Raw genomic sequence first — 17,540 nt, 5'->3', positions numbered from 1 at the left:
TTTTTGGAGTTCCTACGCAGCGCAAGTTTGTTTCAAGAAGGTACAACGCCCCCTCTAACGCTCACAATCGCTTATATACGATTTGAAAAATTTAAATATTTCGGAAATGTAAAAACCCAGTTTTATTGTGTTTATCAATACCTTTTCAAATCGGACCATTCGTTAAAAGTTATGCGTGATCAAAGTTTTCTATATCCATCTCCCTCGCACTCCCTTTACCTGGGTAACGGGTATCTGATAGTCGGGGCACCCGACTATAACGTTCTCTCTTGTTTTTTAGCTCATATTTTGCTGCTTCAATAGGTATTTATATTTAACACTTAAAATTAAAATTCAATATTTGTAAACATACCTTCATTCCTAAGCTTAGTCCGACTTTTAGACTTTCCTAAAGCCAAACCTTTTTTACAATCCTTTATCCGACGTCTTTGATAAATGACATCCCGATACCACTGCGCCAAATAAAAGTGTCGAGCATAGTCCCAGATTAAATTTTCTTCTTGAGCATTTACAGCTAGAAAATCGAGGAGGATTTTTTGTAAAAACTCGGTCCGCTGCTCCTCGGGAGGCAATTCAAATTGATCCTGTAAAGTTTACTATTTTAAGATACTTCTACAAAAAATAAGAAATGGATTTTGTAACTTACAATGTTCTCTGTAAAGTCTCCCTCCTTTTCTTGTTCTACTTTTATCGATTTAATCATTGAATCAATTATGTTAACCTTACATCGAGATTCCACAGTGTCCTTACGCAATCGTGCAGCTACTATGCCAAGGTAATCCAATGAAACTAAGCGAATGCTCTGTTCTATACCCTTATCTGACACATATCGGACCAGCATAGTTCCCAACAGAGAAAGCAACAATTCAGATGCGGGCCATTCAGGCTTGTTTACGGTGGCCAGAAGATCATGAATAAAATTTTCAAAAAGAGGTCGAAAATCGGTTTCATTAGACCGTGATTTGCATTTGTTTAAAAAAGTTGTTAAGAAATTTCCGCCAATGCTGACAGCTACATCATACTTTTGTAAAACCATTATATCCTGATTTGGTTGTACTTTTTTTTTAGCTCCGCTTGGAAGGTCTTCGTCAATAACAACACTCTTTTGGGATTGGTTACTTAATTTTCCGTTATCACAAAGTGAGTCTGGTAAAATTGTAGCGCATTGAATTAATTGAAGCACAAGTGCTGTAACCATTTGAATATTTCCTCCATTATTCGTAAGTTTATATGGGCGTAGGTTTTTTTTTGATGAAGGTAAGCGATCAATTGATGTCAAAATGTCTCCTAAGATACTGTTTCTTATTTTATCGTATCTTTCCTTTCGAAATATCTGAAAAGTTAAATGTTATTTATATTGGTGAGGTTTAGTAGTTTAAAGGTACTATTTTCCATCATATGAGTAAAATATAAATACAATAACTACGAAGAGAAGGGAATGAAATAGCCTAACAGTATTTTTCCTGGCGGTTTATGAGCATTTAACGATGTTTATACTTTAAACACAGTCCTAGTTTTGTTTGCAAGGGCTTTCACAACTTTTAATTTGAACAAAAACGACCGTTTTTCGCTGGACCCCAAAAAATTTCCGATTTAATTGACTTCATTGTGACATAAAAAATCCTTAACAAGAAAGGAAGCTAGCTTTGGCCAGCCGAAGCTTATATACCCTTGCAGATAAAGTAAATACCTGTAGTTTAATGCTTCCGATCGGTGCAGTTCCAGGGATTCCAGAAATATTATTGCCTATTTAAAATGTTTTTTTTTAAGTTGCCAAAAATCAAAACGCCTTTTTCCTGCCAAGTTACAATGTATTTTCTTATATTCGCTCTGACATATGTATTACCTGCAATATAAAGAAGACTTTTGGGAAAGTTTCATCGCGATAGCTTTAAAAGTGCGAGACTAGTTCGCATAGAAGCGGACAGTCGGACATGGCTAGATGGACTCGGCTATTGGTGCTTATCAAAAATATTTATGCTATATGTGGTCACTGCGTTGCAAACTTCTGACTAAAATTATATTATATCATATGCCTACAGGAATCCCATCTGCCCAACGACTCAAATAACTTTAATTGCCCGAAGGCCCCTTTGGCTTATTTCTGTAACCTCCCCCAAAACATTTCAGCTAAACAATGTATTGGAGTGCTCTTTAAACGACACATCCCCCCATACCCACAATCGGATTACTTCAAACATATTATGCTCAGCTCTCCATCTTGATCTGCACATCCCACCTCGCAAGGTATTCAGAAGTACCGAAATCACTGACTTTTTAAACTATATTTCCAACCCCTTCATAGGGTTGGGCAACTTAAACTCTTGGAGCCCGCCACGGGGAACGCCAAAATCCAAGTCCCGGGGTTAAGCCCTGGAGCGCACAATTGCTGACACAAATTTAATCACACTTAATGACGGCTCCGCTTCTCACCTCTCCACTATGCACATTGGGCCAGCCGATCCGATTTTTGGTCAGAAATACGATACGATTTTTTTAAGAAAATGACCAATATAAGTTTGAAATCCTTTTCATAATAAATTAAACTAATTTATGCCAGAGTTTTAAAGAATTCGGGCAAGTAGTTTTCTTTTACCGTATTTTCAAAGTGGGAAATTCATCAAATATTGATGGAAATTAAAAAAAAATCTGGAAGTCAAAGATGCTGATGTAGCTGTTCGACTCTTCACGAAACTTGTAGATGTGATTACATTCAACAAATAAAATATATAATATAGGTTGTAAGTCTTACTTGTTTCCTAAAATAAATTTGTTTGTTGATTCTTACGGCTTTTTTTTTTTGCAAAGGAGTGCTTTGCTTTTCAAGTGCCTTTAAGTGCCATATGCCGCCGACTCAATGCGGTTTTGCCTTAGTTTTCGGTAATTTAAGTTTTAATTGAAGGCTTAACTCGAAGTCGAGCCATTTTGATGAGCTTTGCTAAGAGAGCCCAAATATATGCCGTATTTTTTATACCCTTGCAGAGGGTATTATGATTTCGGTCAGAAGTTTGCAACGCAGTGAAGGAGACGTTTCCGACCCCATAAAGTATATATATTCTTGATCAGCATCACAAGACGAGTCGATCTAGCCATGTCCGTCTGTCCGTCTGTCCGTCCGTCTGTCCGTCTGTCTGTTTCTACGCAAACTAGTCTCTCAGTTTTTGAGCTATCGGGACGAAACTTTCGCAAAAGTCTTCTTTCTATTGCAGGTAGTATATTTGTCGGAACCGACCGGATCGGACAATTATATCTTATAGCTCCCATAAAAAGGATCGGAAAAAAATTCTAGCTTTGGTGTTTTTTGAAATATTACCTTCTACTTTTAGGGATGTTATTTTTTAAATATTTCTGAATTTTGAATTAATTATTTAAAAAATCAGACTACTATATCATATAGCTGCCATAAGAACGATCGGAAAATTAATGGAAAAGTAATAGGAAATAAATTCTAGCTTCTTTGGTTTTTATTGTATTATCTTCTACTCTAGGATATGACTCTTTTTAAATATTTCCGAATTTCAATTTTTAATTTGATCAAAATCGGACGACTATATCATATAGCTGCCATAGGAACGATCGGAAAATTAATGAGAAATATTAGAAAATTGAACATTTTTGCGATCTGGTAATTAATAGGAATGATCTGCAAGGGTATATAAGCTTCGGCTGGCCGAAGCTAGCTTCCTTTCTTGTTTTCTTCAGGTTTTAGTGAAAATTTTGCTCGTCAAAATTTTATTTTAGTGTGACTAACATCTAATATCGACTTTTTACGTAAGGGAGTGTAGGGTAAGGTGACAAACGATTCGTTTTTTAAATACAACTTTTCTAAAAAGCAATATTTTTTAAAAGTGTAAATGCAGAAAGTTGCTTACATATATTGGTCATATTTCTGTAAAAGTACGATTTAAAATTCCAACGGAGCTAAGTCCTACAGCGTTTGGCGTGAACCATTCTTGTTATGCACTTTCAAAAGTTGTAGGGTAAGGTGACGAACGATTCGTTTTTTAATGTAACTTCCCCAAAAATAAATATTTTTTAAAAGTGTAAAAGCAGAAAGTTGCTTACATCTACAGAGCATATTTCTGTAAAAGTATGATTCGAAATTCCAACGTAGCAATATCCCAATTTAAAATTTTTCACCCTATTGTTCTATGGGAGCTATATGATATAGACGTCCGATTGGCACGAGCTTTTACCCTGACCAAGGTAAGCATAAAGTAATACGACTTGGAAAGATTCATGGGAATAGCTAATACTCTGCGCGAAATATCCTGAAAACGTTAAATTTTGACCGATTTCACCCTATTGTTCCTATGGGAGCTATAAGATATAGACGTCCGATCGGGTCGCTTTTCAAACTAGATCTGCGTACACATGTTTTAGGACGACTGTGAAAGTTTTAGGTCGCTAGCTTTTAAACTGAGCTCGCAAACGGTATTGAAACAGACGGAAAGACGGACAGACGGAAAGACGGACAGACGGAAAGACGGACAGACGGACATGGCTATATCGACTCCCCTATTGATGCTGATGAAGAATATATATACTTTATAAGGTCGTTACTGCGTCGTTACTGCGTTACAAACTTCTGATCAAAATTATAATACCCTCTGCAAGGGTATATAAAAATTGGTCAAAGTGCAATTTTTATACCCGTTACTCGTAAAGTAAAAGGGTATATTGTATTCGTGCAAAAGTATGTAACAGCTAGAAGGAAGCGTTTCCAACCCCATAAAGTATATATATTCTTGATAAGGGTCACTAGCCGAGTCGATCTAGCCATGTCCGTCTGTCTGTCTGTCTATCTGTCCGTCTGTATGAACAGTCAAATCTCGGAAACTACAAAAGCTAGAAGGTTGAGATTTTCCACACATATTCTTGGGCTTCCTAAGCAGCGCAAGTTTATTTCAGGCGAGCGCCACGCTTCCTCTAACGCCCACAATCGCCCATTACGATTTTAAAATGAGTCTGGCGGCCTTACCTTTAAAGATTTTGCAATTTTGTTCTCTTGTTATACCCGTTACTCGTAGAGTAAAAGGGTATATTAGATTCGTGCAAAAGTATGTAACAGGTAGAAGGAAGCGTTTCCGACCCTATAAACTACATATATTCTTGATCAGGATCACTAGCCGAGTCGATCTAGCCATGTCCGTCTATCTGTCTGTATGAACGCTGAGATCTCGGAAACTATAAAAGCTAGAAGGTTGAGATTTCCCACACGTATTCTTTGGCTTCCTACGCAGCGCAGGTTTATTTTAGCCGAGCGCCACGCCCCCTCTAACGCCCACAATCGTCCGCTAACGATTTTAAAATGGGTCCTGCGCCCACATCTTTAAAGATTTCCGAGAAGTATATATGCAATTTTGTTGTGTATATTTATACCTATCGAAATGTAGAAGACATTTTTCAAATCGGACCATTCATTAAAAAGTTATACGCAATCAAAATTTATATATCTATCTCCCTCGCACTCCCTTTAGCTGAGTGACGGGTATTAGATAGTCAACTATAGCGTTCTCTCTTGTTTTTTAAATTAAATTAAACTGACGGCACATCTAATAACAATACAAAACAACAATAAAACTGCAATGTTATATGGTAATATTAGACTTTTTTTTACATATTCTTACATAATTCTTGAATAAAAAAGTTCGTCACCATACCCTACAAAGTACACTTGGAGCAAAAACGGTGTCACACTCAAACGGGTCAACCAAAAAAATCGTCAAGTACCAAAAACTTTTGATTTTACAAGCATATAATTATCTGATTTTATTTTCCACCCATCTTGGCTCTGGCCCAACTAAAACACAAATAAATTGAATAAGTTTGCTAGTTTGCGCACCACCTTTTTAGAAAGAACAAGAGAGAACGCTCACTCAGCTAAAGGGAGTGCGAAAGAGATGGATGTATACTTTTTTTAATGCGCATAACTTTTTAATGAATGGTCCGATTTAATAAAATGTCTTCTACATTGCAACAGGTATAAATATACACAATAAAATTGCATTTATACTTCTCGGAAATCTTTTAAGGTGTGGGCGCCAGACACATTTTATCGTTAGTCGGCGTTTGTGGGCGTTAGAGGGGGCGTGGCGCCCGGCTGAAATAAACTTGCGCTGCGTAGGAAGCCCAAGAATATGTGTGGAAAATCTCAACCTTCTAGTTTTCGTAGTTTCCGAGATTTCAGCGTTCATACAGACGGACATTGCTATATCGACTCGGCTAATGACCCCGATCAAGAATATATATACTTTATGGGGTCGGAAACCCTTTCTTCTCCCTGTTACATACTTTTGCACGAATACAATATACCCTTTTACTCTTCGAGTAACGGGTATAAAAATGCCGTTATAGCTCTTTTACGCCGAGGTCCACATTTTTGTAAGTTTATTATTTTTATACCCTTGCAGAGGGTATTATAATTTCAGTCAGATTTTTGCAACGCAGTGAAGGAGACGTTTCCGACCACATAAAGTATATATATTCTTGATCAGCATCAATAGCCGAGTCCATGTAGCCATGTCCGTCTGTCCGTCTGTCCGTTTCTATGCGAACTAGTCCCTCAGTTTTAAAGCTATCGCGATGAAACTTTCCCAAAAATCTTCTTTATATTGCAGGTAGTACATGTGTCGTAACGAGCCGGATTGGACCACTATATCTTATGGCTCCCATAGGAATTATAAAAAAATAATACAAAAACCATTGTAAATTTGTAAAAAGTAGGCGTTTTGATTTTTGACAATGGAAAAACAAAATTTTAAGTAGGCATATCTTCAAGGGTATATAAACGCCCGCGGGCCTTATGACACCGGGCGTTATTACATGCACCCAGGAGTAACCCTTTGAAAGGTTATTACGTTACAATTCAAGCAGTTCAAATTTAAGAGGTATACTATAATCCAATTATTACAATAGATGACTATTCTAATAGGTTGGTGATAGTCGATCTTCACTTAACAAAACCATGCTAACACGGTGATAAGTCCATCAGGACCGGGGGAATAAGTTGGCGTTGTTGTTATTAAATCTCTTAAGAGATAACTTTCGGTAATTATAGGGGAAAAAATACAATTTGTCCTATTTAAAGGATTAGGGTAGTTTGATTTTGACCATGGAGAGAAGCTATAAGTAGTTTGAAAGAAGTCGGCAAATAAATCAGCAATTTCAGAATCTGTCGATGCCTCCATTGAGTTAAAACGAATCGATTAAGGCAAAGCTGATGATGATATATATCGAGCTATAAAGTTTTGTGCCATCGTTATTCGATATCTAACGGCTCTCTCTATTCGATGTATCGATAAGATCGGCCCCGGCTTTCTTGTGTTGGTCATTTCTGGAACACACACGTATTTTGATATAAGCCACAAATTCAACCGAATTATAACTAATAAACTTATGGAACGTGAATAAACCTCCTTACCTTGCGTTCTCTGTTATTTGGGACTTTAGTGAGTATCTACTAGCGCACCGCCAACTCCGTTGAGTTACAACAATTGGCAAAGAAAAAAAAAAATGGACGCAGCAACGTTGGAAGCTATTTTAAAGAAACAACAAGATTTTCTAGTGGATATTTTGGGTGCAAACCGAACTTGGATGACACAGCAAACCAACCAACAAATGGAGGAGCACCAACAAAAGAGCAGTTCAACCATAACCTCGCAGCCGGCACTCGCGCCGTTTATTAAAGGAAAAAATAATTGGGAACTTTACATTGCACAAATGCAACAACATTTCGCAGCATATGACGTCAGCAGCAACGATCACAAGAAGGCATTTCTTTTTTCGTGGATTGGTCAAGATATTTTTGAGCTATTAACAAAACTTTACGGCAGTGAAGACATACAAAGCAAACAATTTGACGATCTAATTGCAAAGCTCTTCGCGCACTTCAAACCAGGCATACACATACTCGCATCCAGATACGAATTGTTTTCTCTTAAAATGAAACAAAATCAATCATATGCAGAATGGGTCGCTGAATTACGTGGTATATCTCGCAACTGTAAATATGTTTGCAGCAAATCAACATGCAATACAGAATTCGCAGAAGACCTCATTCGTGACATTATAGTTCTAAATACGCCACACGAAGCCGTACGCACCGCAGTGCTCAAGAAAAAAATGTCAGCAGAGAAAAATGCCACAAACGAAGTATTTCAACTAAAACGCAACTTTAACAAGTATAACAAATACCGCAAAACAGACGGCATTGACTCATTAAGTAGCAATCTCCAGTCCTGTTCTGGATGTGGATCGCATCATCCACGTGAAAAGTGTAAATTCCGCAAAGCGCAGTGTCACAAATGCAAACGTGTGGGCCATATCGCACCGGTATGTAAAGCGAACACCATGTCAGATTCCAGAAAATCAAGGTCTCCTGAAGTAAGCCAACTTCTCTCTTTGGAGCTACAAAGAACAATTAACAGCATTTCACAAAAGAAAATCGGTCGCAAATATTTTGCCGAAGTTCGTGTAAACAATGCAGTAGACGGTTTTCAATTAGATTCTGGTGCCACTTGCAGCGTGATTGGAAAACCGACATACGCAAAATTGGGAAAGTCCATTCTGGAGCCAATGGACGACGAAAGCCTTGTTTGCGGCAATAAAGTTAACATTTTGGGTATTTTAAGCGCAATTATGGAATACAAGAACATAAAGTTAACAGCACATCTGATCGTAATAGATGTCCAACACAACAGCGATATAGGAACCGATCTATTGGACGAGTTAAATTTTTGCACACACTGTACACGCAATTGCACCAATAACAAAAAAAACACATATTGATATGAATTTTTGCAAATATCCAGCTGTTTTTACCAACGGACTTGGTCATTGTAAGTCGTACAAGGCCAGCCTGCACTTGAAGCAAAGTTCAACACCAAAATACATCAAATCACGCCAAATACCATTCGCCTTAATGGATTGGTTTACAAAAGAAGCCAAACGCCTGGAAACATTGGAAATCTGTTAAAGTTAAATTCAGCCAGTGGGCAGCCTCCATTGTTGTGGTTCAAAAATCAGCAGCTACCATTACAATATGTGGAGATTTTAAAGCCGTTAACAACTGTTTAGAAGTAAACCAACACCCATTACCTCGAGTAGAGGAAATTTTCCATAAGCTGTCTGATATATCAGTTACAAAAAAACTAAACTTTGCATTTTCATAATAGCTTCAAAACTGTGGGCGTTAGAGGGGGCGTAGCACCAAACTTCCGCTGCGTAGGAAATCCTAGAATCTGCATGCAAAATGACAATATTCTAGCTTTAATAGTTTCCGAGATCTCAGCGTTCATACAGACGGACAGTCAAACACGGCTATATTGACTCGAGTAGTGATCCTGATCAAGAATATTTATACTTTATGGGGTCGGAAACGCTTTCTTCTACCTGTTACTTACTTTTGCACGAATACAATATACCCTTTTACTCTACGAGTAACGGGTATAAAAACTAAAGGAGAAAGGGTATCAAGGTAGGGGAGGCATATTATCAATTCCATTGTTGGATGGTATCGGTCTTCTGGTACCACAAGAGCGTCAAACACAAGATCTAACTGTCTATTTAATGAATTTCGTATAAAGCTAACTTGCTATAACGATAATTAAGAAAGGCCACAAAAACATTGGCAGATAAGGGAATAGCGAGAAGAGGGTCAGTAGGAGGAGACCAAAAAATATCAGGGAGATTGAAGTCACCCAAAACAATCAAAAGGTATCTGTTGGAAAGAGAGAATAGAATAGTTATACCCGTTACTCGTAGAGTAAAAGGGTATATTGTATTCGTGCAAAAGTATGTAACAGCTAGAAGGAGGCGTTTCCGACCCCATAAAGTACATATATTCTTGATCTGGATCACTAGCCGAGTCGATCTAGCCATGTCCGTCTGTCCGTCTGTCCGTCTGTCTGTCCGTCTGTCTGTCTGTATGAACGCTGAGATCTCGGAAAAGCTAGAAGGTTGGGATTTCCAACACATATTCTTGGGCTTCCTACGCAGCGCAAGTTTATTTTATCATGGTGCCACGCCCCCTCTAACGCCCACAAACCGCAAAAAGCCGTGGCGCACACAGTTTTGTGTACAAACAGTACTAATTCCGTGCCATAGATGGCGCCGTCGCCGCGTGCTCAACACTCCTGCTGGTGCTGGAAAAAAGCTGGTCACTCTAATTTGGAAAATATGAATGCAAAATGTAAATTATTTGAAATATGGCGCGCGAAAAACATACAAGAAGGCATATTTATATTATAGTTGTTAAGCTGAGTAACGGGTATTTAATAGTCGAGGAACTCGACTATAGCGTTCCCTCTTGTTTTAATATCTGCTCAGATAGATGTTGCCCATAAATAAGAACATGTAACAAAAATAGACAAGGATTGCAGGGAAACTTTTACACTAACAAATTTTATGTCATTAGGGACATGAGAGTGAAGTCCCCCAGAATTTAGGGTACAGGTAACAGCAATTAGAACACACAGTAGAAATCACTATGGACGGCAGTCCATGTAGTGACGAAGCGCACCAGGAGAGTGTGCGAAGGCGACTACTATATATACACGAAGAAATGAAAATTTACTGTGATGGTCCGATCATAATGAATGATACACCTATCGAAAGGTATTGCAAAAACTAACAGGATTGCATACCAAGACTCTAAGAAAATCAATTGGCTTGGGAGAGAGAGCGGTGAAAGTGAAAAAGTGAAAATTTCGAAATTTGGAGCTGTTGGGGCCGGTGGGGATAATTGCCCCCTCGCAATATTTTACTTGTATTCCTTTTGAAAATACCCGTCGAATGAGGGGTCGTTTGTCAAAATCCGACGCTCCGTTCAAAAGTTATAGCCAAAATAAGATTTTCTTCGTCTTCCCAAAATGAAAATTTAATTCTGTTTGTCAGTTTGTCAGTTTGTCAGTTTGTCAGTTTGTCCAAAACATGTTTTTTAAGTTTTGAAAATTTTATATGACGTTCATCACATCGATATAAAAAACTTTTGTTCTACCACTTTTGGAAAAACTCGCTAGTTTAGCGGGAAAACAGCTATAAATAGCTAAAAATCGGAAAGCCGTAACTTCTATACTACTAAAGCTACAGACTTGTGCTGCATCTTGTTTGAAAGGTATTTTTAAATGCTATAATCGCCTTCTATACGCAATTTGTGTAAATGTAATAATTAAAAAAATATGAACAAAAGACAATTTTTTAAAACTTTTTTTTTTAGCTTTTTTTTATTTTTCTCAAAAACGGCTCTAACGATTTTCTTTAAAACCTTAAACTGTATAGCCCTTGAGATTCCTTAAATTTTGGTATATAACACATTACTGTAAAAAGTCACGTTTAAAAGTTATTTTTATACGAAAATAGCCACTTTTGCCAGCTCGAACAATTAACGCTCCCTGAGTATTGAATTTTGTGGGAGGGTATCCGAACTGTATTTTAGGGTCATGGAATCAGTAAATTTGCACTTAAGAGTTCCATATAGGAATCTTTTGTTCTACGACTTTTGGAAAAAGCCGCTACTTTAGCGGGAAAAAGCTAAAAATAGCTAAATTTCGTTAGTTTGTAAGTTCTACACTACTAAAGGTACAGACATGTGCTATACCTCGTTTAAAAGGTATTTTGAAATACTTCAACGCCTTTTTAACTTAATTTGTTAAAATACAATAGTTTAAAAATTATGATTGACCAATTTAAATTTAAATGTATATATTAGCTCCTATGAGAGCAAATGTAAACAAACAAAAACTTCTGATATCAAATAAAAACACCTCTTAACGAGGTAAAAAACTAGTGACGACCGCACCTTCAACATACAAAAGTTCTGATATCAACATTTGTGACGAAAAATTATTACACTCGTCATTAAATAGACTTTTTAATATTTTCTCATTCGGCACGCTGCAATAGAAAGTGCCTGTGAAGGGAAAAATGCTGGAATAGTTTGCTAGGGCGGGCCGAATGAGAAAATATTAGAAAGTCTATTTAATGACGAGTGTAATAATTTTTCGTCACAAATGTTGATATCAGAACTTTTGTATGTTGAAGGTGCGGTCGTCACTAGTTTTTTACCTCGTTAAGAGGTGTTTTTATTTGATATTAGTATAATAGTAAAATTACTTACAATTTAATAATGTTATTATTAAGAAAAGACATACATTTTAGTAAATAAGTAAATCAAACTGTTTGAAACCCTTTGTGACTAGCGCGCTAAGATAATAGTAGAAATACTGTAGCGTTAGGAATTAATCAAAAATAAATACAAAAGTCCTCTAAAATTTTGGTAAGCCAAGAATAAACTTTTCAGTTTTTATTCTCGGTTTATTAAGAACATTTTCTTTTATAACCAAATCATCATCATACCAAAAGCTTTCAGAAAACATATATTTAAACACATCAGGCGGAGCTAATACTTTAAAAGACGATATCCTACAAGCGTAAGAAAAACGAAATTGTTCAACAGCAATGTCCTCGGATGGGAATTTTTCACAAATAAATTCCAAAACATCCTCGGATGTTGTATCTGGAATAATCCTAAGTGGAACAGCCGACAATCTCTTTCGACCCCCAGGAGGAATCAGAACCTCGCTTGCCTGGGACCCAGGAGCGGTTCATACTGTATCTATAGGTGCGGTCAGCACCGAATTCTGTGCCTCAACTTGGCATCCAGGAACAGGGTCACCTCCGGAAAAGGGACACCTTCATAGACACAGTTGGCTCGCTTACCCCTATGCCGGCAGGACCTGCTGCATCTACCGAGTTCAGTGTTTTGTTTTATTTCACGGTCTTATTAACTGCCCCGGAGCTGGCTTTTTGCGTTTAAACGACTTGGTTATTATTAAATTGGTCACAAACGGAATTGAAGCCGTCATTGAGCTGTTTAAAAACTCGTGAAAGGTTCAATAGGTCGTCTCGAGTCTGCCTCATAAATCTGCTCATTCGATTGTCATTTCCTTGCAGGACTCACATGCCCACATGAGATCGGTATGCATTTCAATGAAGTCTTTAACTCTGCCAGTAGCTCCTGCACATTTGACGTGCATGACCGATTCGCAGAGCCAGCATATAACAAAAGAATCTTAAGTTGACATCGGAAGAAAACAACTTTTCTTGCTACAGATAAGAGCCATTATAAAGGAAAAAAAAGGTTATTTAAAGAAATAGGAATAAAATGTGCCAAAAATACCTCAAATAAATTGGACACTGGGATCAAATTCCAAAACCGCAAGACACAAAACAACGAAAAGTCTAAGAGCGCAAGATCGTGAATTTAATCAGAAGCAAGTAAGCCGAAGAGAAAAATTTTCTATCGACCCTGCAGGAAACGGAATCAGTTTTGGACCAGTAAAATACTAGTTGGGTCAGGAAAGTTAACTAGTTCAAGTTATGGTTATTTCCTTGTAACGAACATGTCCATTTTTCAAATGCTTGTCATCGGAAACAACTAGTCCATTTGCTACTAGTTTTGCACTATTGACTGTCTTGCAAAAAAAAATTCGATTTTTTTTTTAATTTTTTTTTTTGTAAGATTATATAAAAAAAAGTTTTAAGTCAATCGGACAAAAACATTAGAAGTTATACTAAATCTAGTACCCTAACGTCAAAGACAGGAGACTTACATGGAGGAAACATATCGAAGCTAAGAAAATGTATCTAAAACTAAAATCCATTGGCCTCCATTGGCTCTTAAATGCTCGCTCCCCCCTCTGCCTGGACTTCAAGGTCCTGCTCTACAATTCAACGCTTAAGCCAGTCTGGACATACGGCTCCCAGTTGTGGGGAAACGCGAGCAGCAGCAACATCGACATTATCCAGCGAGCACAATCAAAAATCTTGAGAACTATCACTGGGGCACCTTTTGTATGTTCGGAACGACAACATCCACAGAGATCTTGGCATTCTGCCCGTAAAAGACGAAATTTCAAAACAAAAAGCGTCCTACCACACCAAGTTAACTTCTCATCCAAACCAACTCGCCAGGGGCCTAGCCAGGGTCTCATACCGGACCCGATTGCAACGAAATGACCTTCCAGCTTAGCAATAGTTATTAGAGCCCGTCAGTCATCTTGACTGTTAGATAGCTCTTTAATTTTAGATTTCATATACTTATGTTAGTCTCAATTCAGAGAAGATCCGATAAATAAAATGCATACGTAAAAAGAAAAAAAAGTTTTTTTTTTGTCAGAAAGGTACCAGTCCGAGACAAGTTTCTTTTTTACTAGTTTTGTATTAATCATTTTTTCGACTAGCACAAATTTTCTAGACCCTTTGTAGTCCAAATGCATTCAGACAAATTCCGGCTGCTTTATATTAGATGTAGGGGAGAGTGGGGGAATTTCGTCACAGGGGCAATTTCGTCACCTGCAATATCTCGGAATCCATAAGTCGTAAAAATATATAATTTTTTTGTTTTAGTCCTTCAAGACGGCCAGACACAACCAATGCATTTGTTTTGCACAGAAGTCCAAGATAATTAAGCTATAATATTAAATGTGTTTTAACAGTTCAAAAGCTACATTTAGTTCTCGACGAAATTTTTTCTGTATGCCACAATTCAAAAGGAATAAGATACACGATTTTTTATATAATACACAGTGCTATAATGTGCATTTCTGCGTCAGTGATTTTTAACTTCGCGCGTAATTTCGCAAGAAAAATAATTATTTCTAAAAAAGTACGGTCTGGGGAAATTTCGCCACCCTACGCTAAGGGTAAATTCGCACCTATTTTAAATACATATTTTTATATTTGACGATCTGGCTAACGAACAGACTACCAGCAGCAGCAACAAATATAGGACGTCAACAAAAATGGTACGCTTGATCTGTGTAGCATACTTACAGGCGTAAAGTTCCCTACATTTTTCAGGTGACGAAATTTCCCCAGTTGTGTGGTGATTTTACCCCCCTATGTAGTGAGATTGCCCCAGTATATTGGTTTTACTTTTTAATTTTTTATAAATCACCAAGTTAATTAAAAAAATAGGGGAATGTCACACTTTAAAGCTTAGTGCTAACCGCATTCAACAATAAAAATAGAAATATGATAACGTGTCTCAAGATGGACAATAAATAGCTTTGAAAAAATGCTGACGAAATTCCCCCACTCTCCCCTACATATAACTAGTTGTTTTTCAGACTAGTTCGCATTTTTCCTGCAGGCGACTGAGCGTGGCTTGTGGAGAACTATACGCACGGACAGTTACAAATGTAAAGCAAGCGAGAGAGAGAGAGAAATTAGATGTACAGCAAGTTCAGAGAGAGTGAGAGCGGGAGAGTGGCAGAGAGATTACAAAAGTTTTACCAAGTTTAGAGCGTGTAATTTACACCAACACAAGCAATTAAGCAATATAAGTTTACACGAATATTTTTTTGCATATATTTGAAGACATGTTTAAAGTATGAGAAAAACATTTTTTAAAAATTCTAAAAAACAAAATGTCGGACTTATTCAAGGTCGCGTGTAGCGCGACGCGGCTGACGGATTTATTGCGGTACAGTGTGGAGCCCAAAGTTTTCATCTGAAACATACAAAAAACATTTTAAATTATTCAGCGGGGTTCCCCCGAGTGCATAAATGTCTGCAACTTCAAAAAATTCGATTTTAAAATATTGAAATCACGTCTTAAAAAAAATGTAATTTTTCGTCTTTTTTTGTTGTTAAAATGGGCTGAAAAGTGTATAAAATAACATTTTTTTTACATTTTCAGATATTTATGCACTCGTTCAATGTATAATCTGCAAAACACTTTTTAGAAATCAAAAATCGGTTCAGTAGTATTTTCGTAATCGTGTACCGCGTTTTTAAAATCATAGTGTTGAGAAAAAACGATTTAAAGTTTTGAGTAAGCACATAAAGCGCGCCCGAGCGCGCTTGTTCAATTACTCATATTTTCCATAATATTGAGAGTTGAGTCTTAAAACTTCGGCAATATACTCTCAAGACGTTATTTTATCGATCTATGAAAAACAAAAATCGATTTTTTTTTATTTTACATGAGAAGCCCGCCTTAAACAATTCCAATAGAAATGTTAAAATTTTATTTTTTTTATTTTATTTATTTAAAAACACTAACACAAATGGTTAGGCTAAGCTTTGTTTATAAACAAACACAAGACACTCGCAAAAAATCACATTCTTGGGCGTCCTTTGCAGCACAAGTTGGTTTCAGTTAAGCGCCACGCCCCATCTAACGCCCACAATCGACTTAAGCCAGGGGTGCTTAGTCCTAGGGCACGCGGGCACATTTGTTTTTGTTTCAGCACTTAGCATACGGATCGACACATATCATATCATATCAATCACATATCTTCTCAACTCACAATGCAAAGTGTTGTTGTCTTTTTTATGACTGTGTGTTACTCGCGTGTGTGTTTTTAAATGCCATGCCGTAAGGCAGTTTGGAGCACCCCTGCCTTAAACGATTTTAAAAGTTTGCTGGCGCCCAAACATTTAAGGATTTTGGAAAAATAAAAATGCAGTTTAATGGTGTTTATCAATACCTATCGAAATGTAGAAGACATTTTTTAAATCGGACCATTCGTTAAAAAGTTTAACGCAATGAAAGTTTTCTATCTCCACTTCCTTCGCACACCCTTTAGCTCATAACTTTTTTTAAGGAAGCGTGTAGTTTTAATTTTAAATTTTATACCCTTGCAGAGGTTATAATGATTTCAGTCAGAAGTTTGCTACGCAGTGAAGGAGACGTTTCCGACCCCATAAAGTATATATATTCTTGATCAGCATCACTAGACGAGTCGATCTAGCCATGCCCGCTGTCCTTCTGTTTCTACGCAAAATAGCCTTTCAGTTTTTAAGCTTTCGGGATGAAGTTTTCCCAAAAGTTTTATTACACAGGCCAACAGTGTTTTTGGTGCAGCCCTATGAGCATTAAATTGTGTTAATATAGACGGATATAAGCATATCTGCCTACTTAGTTTTCGAGTTTAACGGGTGGTATTTGTGCAATCGCGGTTTGAAAAAAGTAGCAACATTTTATATTTTCATTTAAGATATCTTCGAGGGTCTGTGCTCAGTTGTAATAAAACCTATGCCAAAAAATTGCTTAGATGCCCTTCTACATAATTGCATTTAAGGTTCCATCATTATTTGAGTTAATAAAAGCCTATGAGCCATTGAAGTAATTTGTTCACCTCTATTTACAACCAACTTGATGCGGTGAACAGGCTTAAAAAAATACAAGGAAAAATATGTGCCCTAAAATATTTTACATGCAACTAGGGCCGTCTTTTCCCGAATTTTTGAGATAAATCCCACTATTGTACTTCGAAAAATGGAATTTATAGAATTTTTTCCGTAAGAATGGGAAAAGTAACAAGTATTTTAGAGTCACTCTTACGTAACGAGTTTGTCGTGATTTTACACAATAGGCTTTTTAAAGATAACAGTGGCGTCGCCTTAAAATTGTGGTGGGGATTTTTTTAAGGCATATTAACCCCTTAAAAATATAATTTGTCTATGTTCGGCGCCTACTGCTAACCAAATTGAAAGGCACATTTTTACGAATGTGTCAGATATTTATGTAA

General features: G+C 37.1%; 1 protein-coding gene across 14 annotated transcripts in view; it reads right to left on the bottom strand.

Annotated features, from left to right (window-relative positions):
• Nipped-B (Nipped-B cohesin loading factor) overlaps nt 1-17,540 on the bottom strand; it is a 233,219-nt gene that overhangs the window by 135,391 nt on the left and 80,288 nt on the right. For all 14 annotated transcript variants that reach the window (XM_070213926.1, XM_070213924.1, XM_070213923.1 and 11 more), the window contains 2 exons: nt 647-1,333; nt 353-584 (listed from right to left, as the gene is read on the bottom strand). In XM_070213926.1, coding sequence (XP_070070027.1) covers nt 353-584; nt 647-1,333 — 919 coding nt within the window. The remainder of the gene's footprint in view (nt 1-352; nt 585-646; nt 1,334-17,540) is intronic.

This window comes from Drosophila takahashii, chromosome 2R (genome assembly GCF_030179915.1).
Source record: "Drosophila takahashii strain IR98-3 E-12201 chromosome 2R, DtakHiC1v2, whole genome shotgun sequence".
In the NCBI taxonomy this organism is placed as follows: Eukaryota; Metazoa; Arthropoda; class Insecta; order Diptera; family Drosophilidae; genus Drosophila; species Drosophila takahashii.
This window is presented reverse-complemented; position numbering and strand designations above follow the sequence as displayed.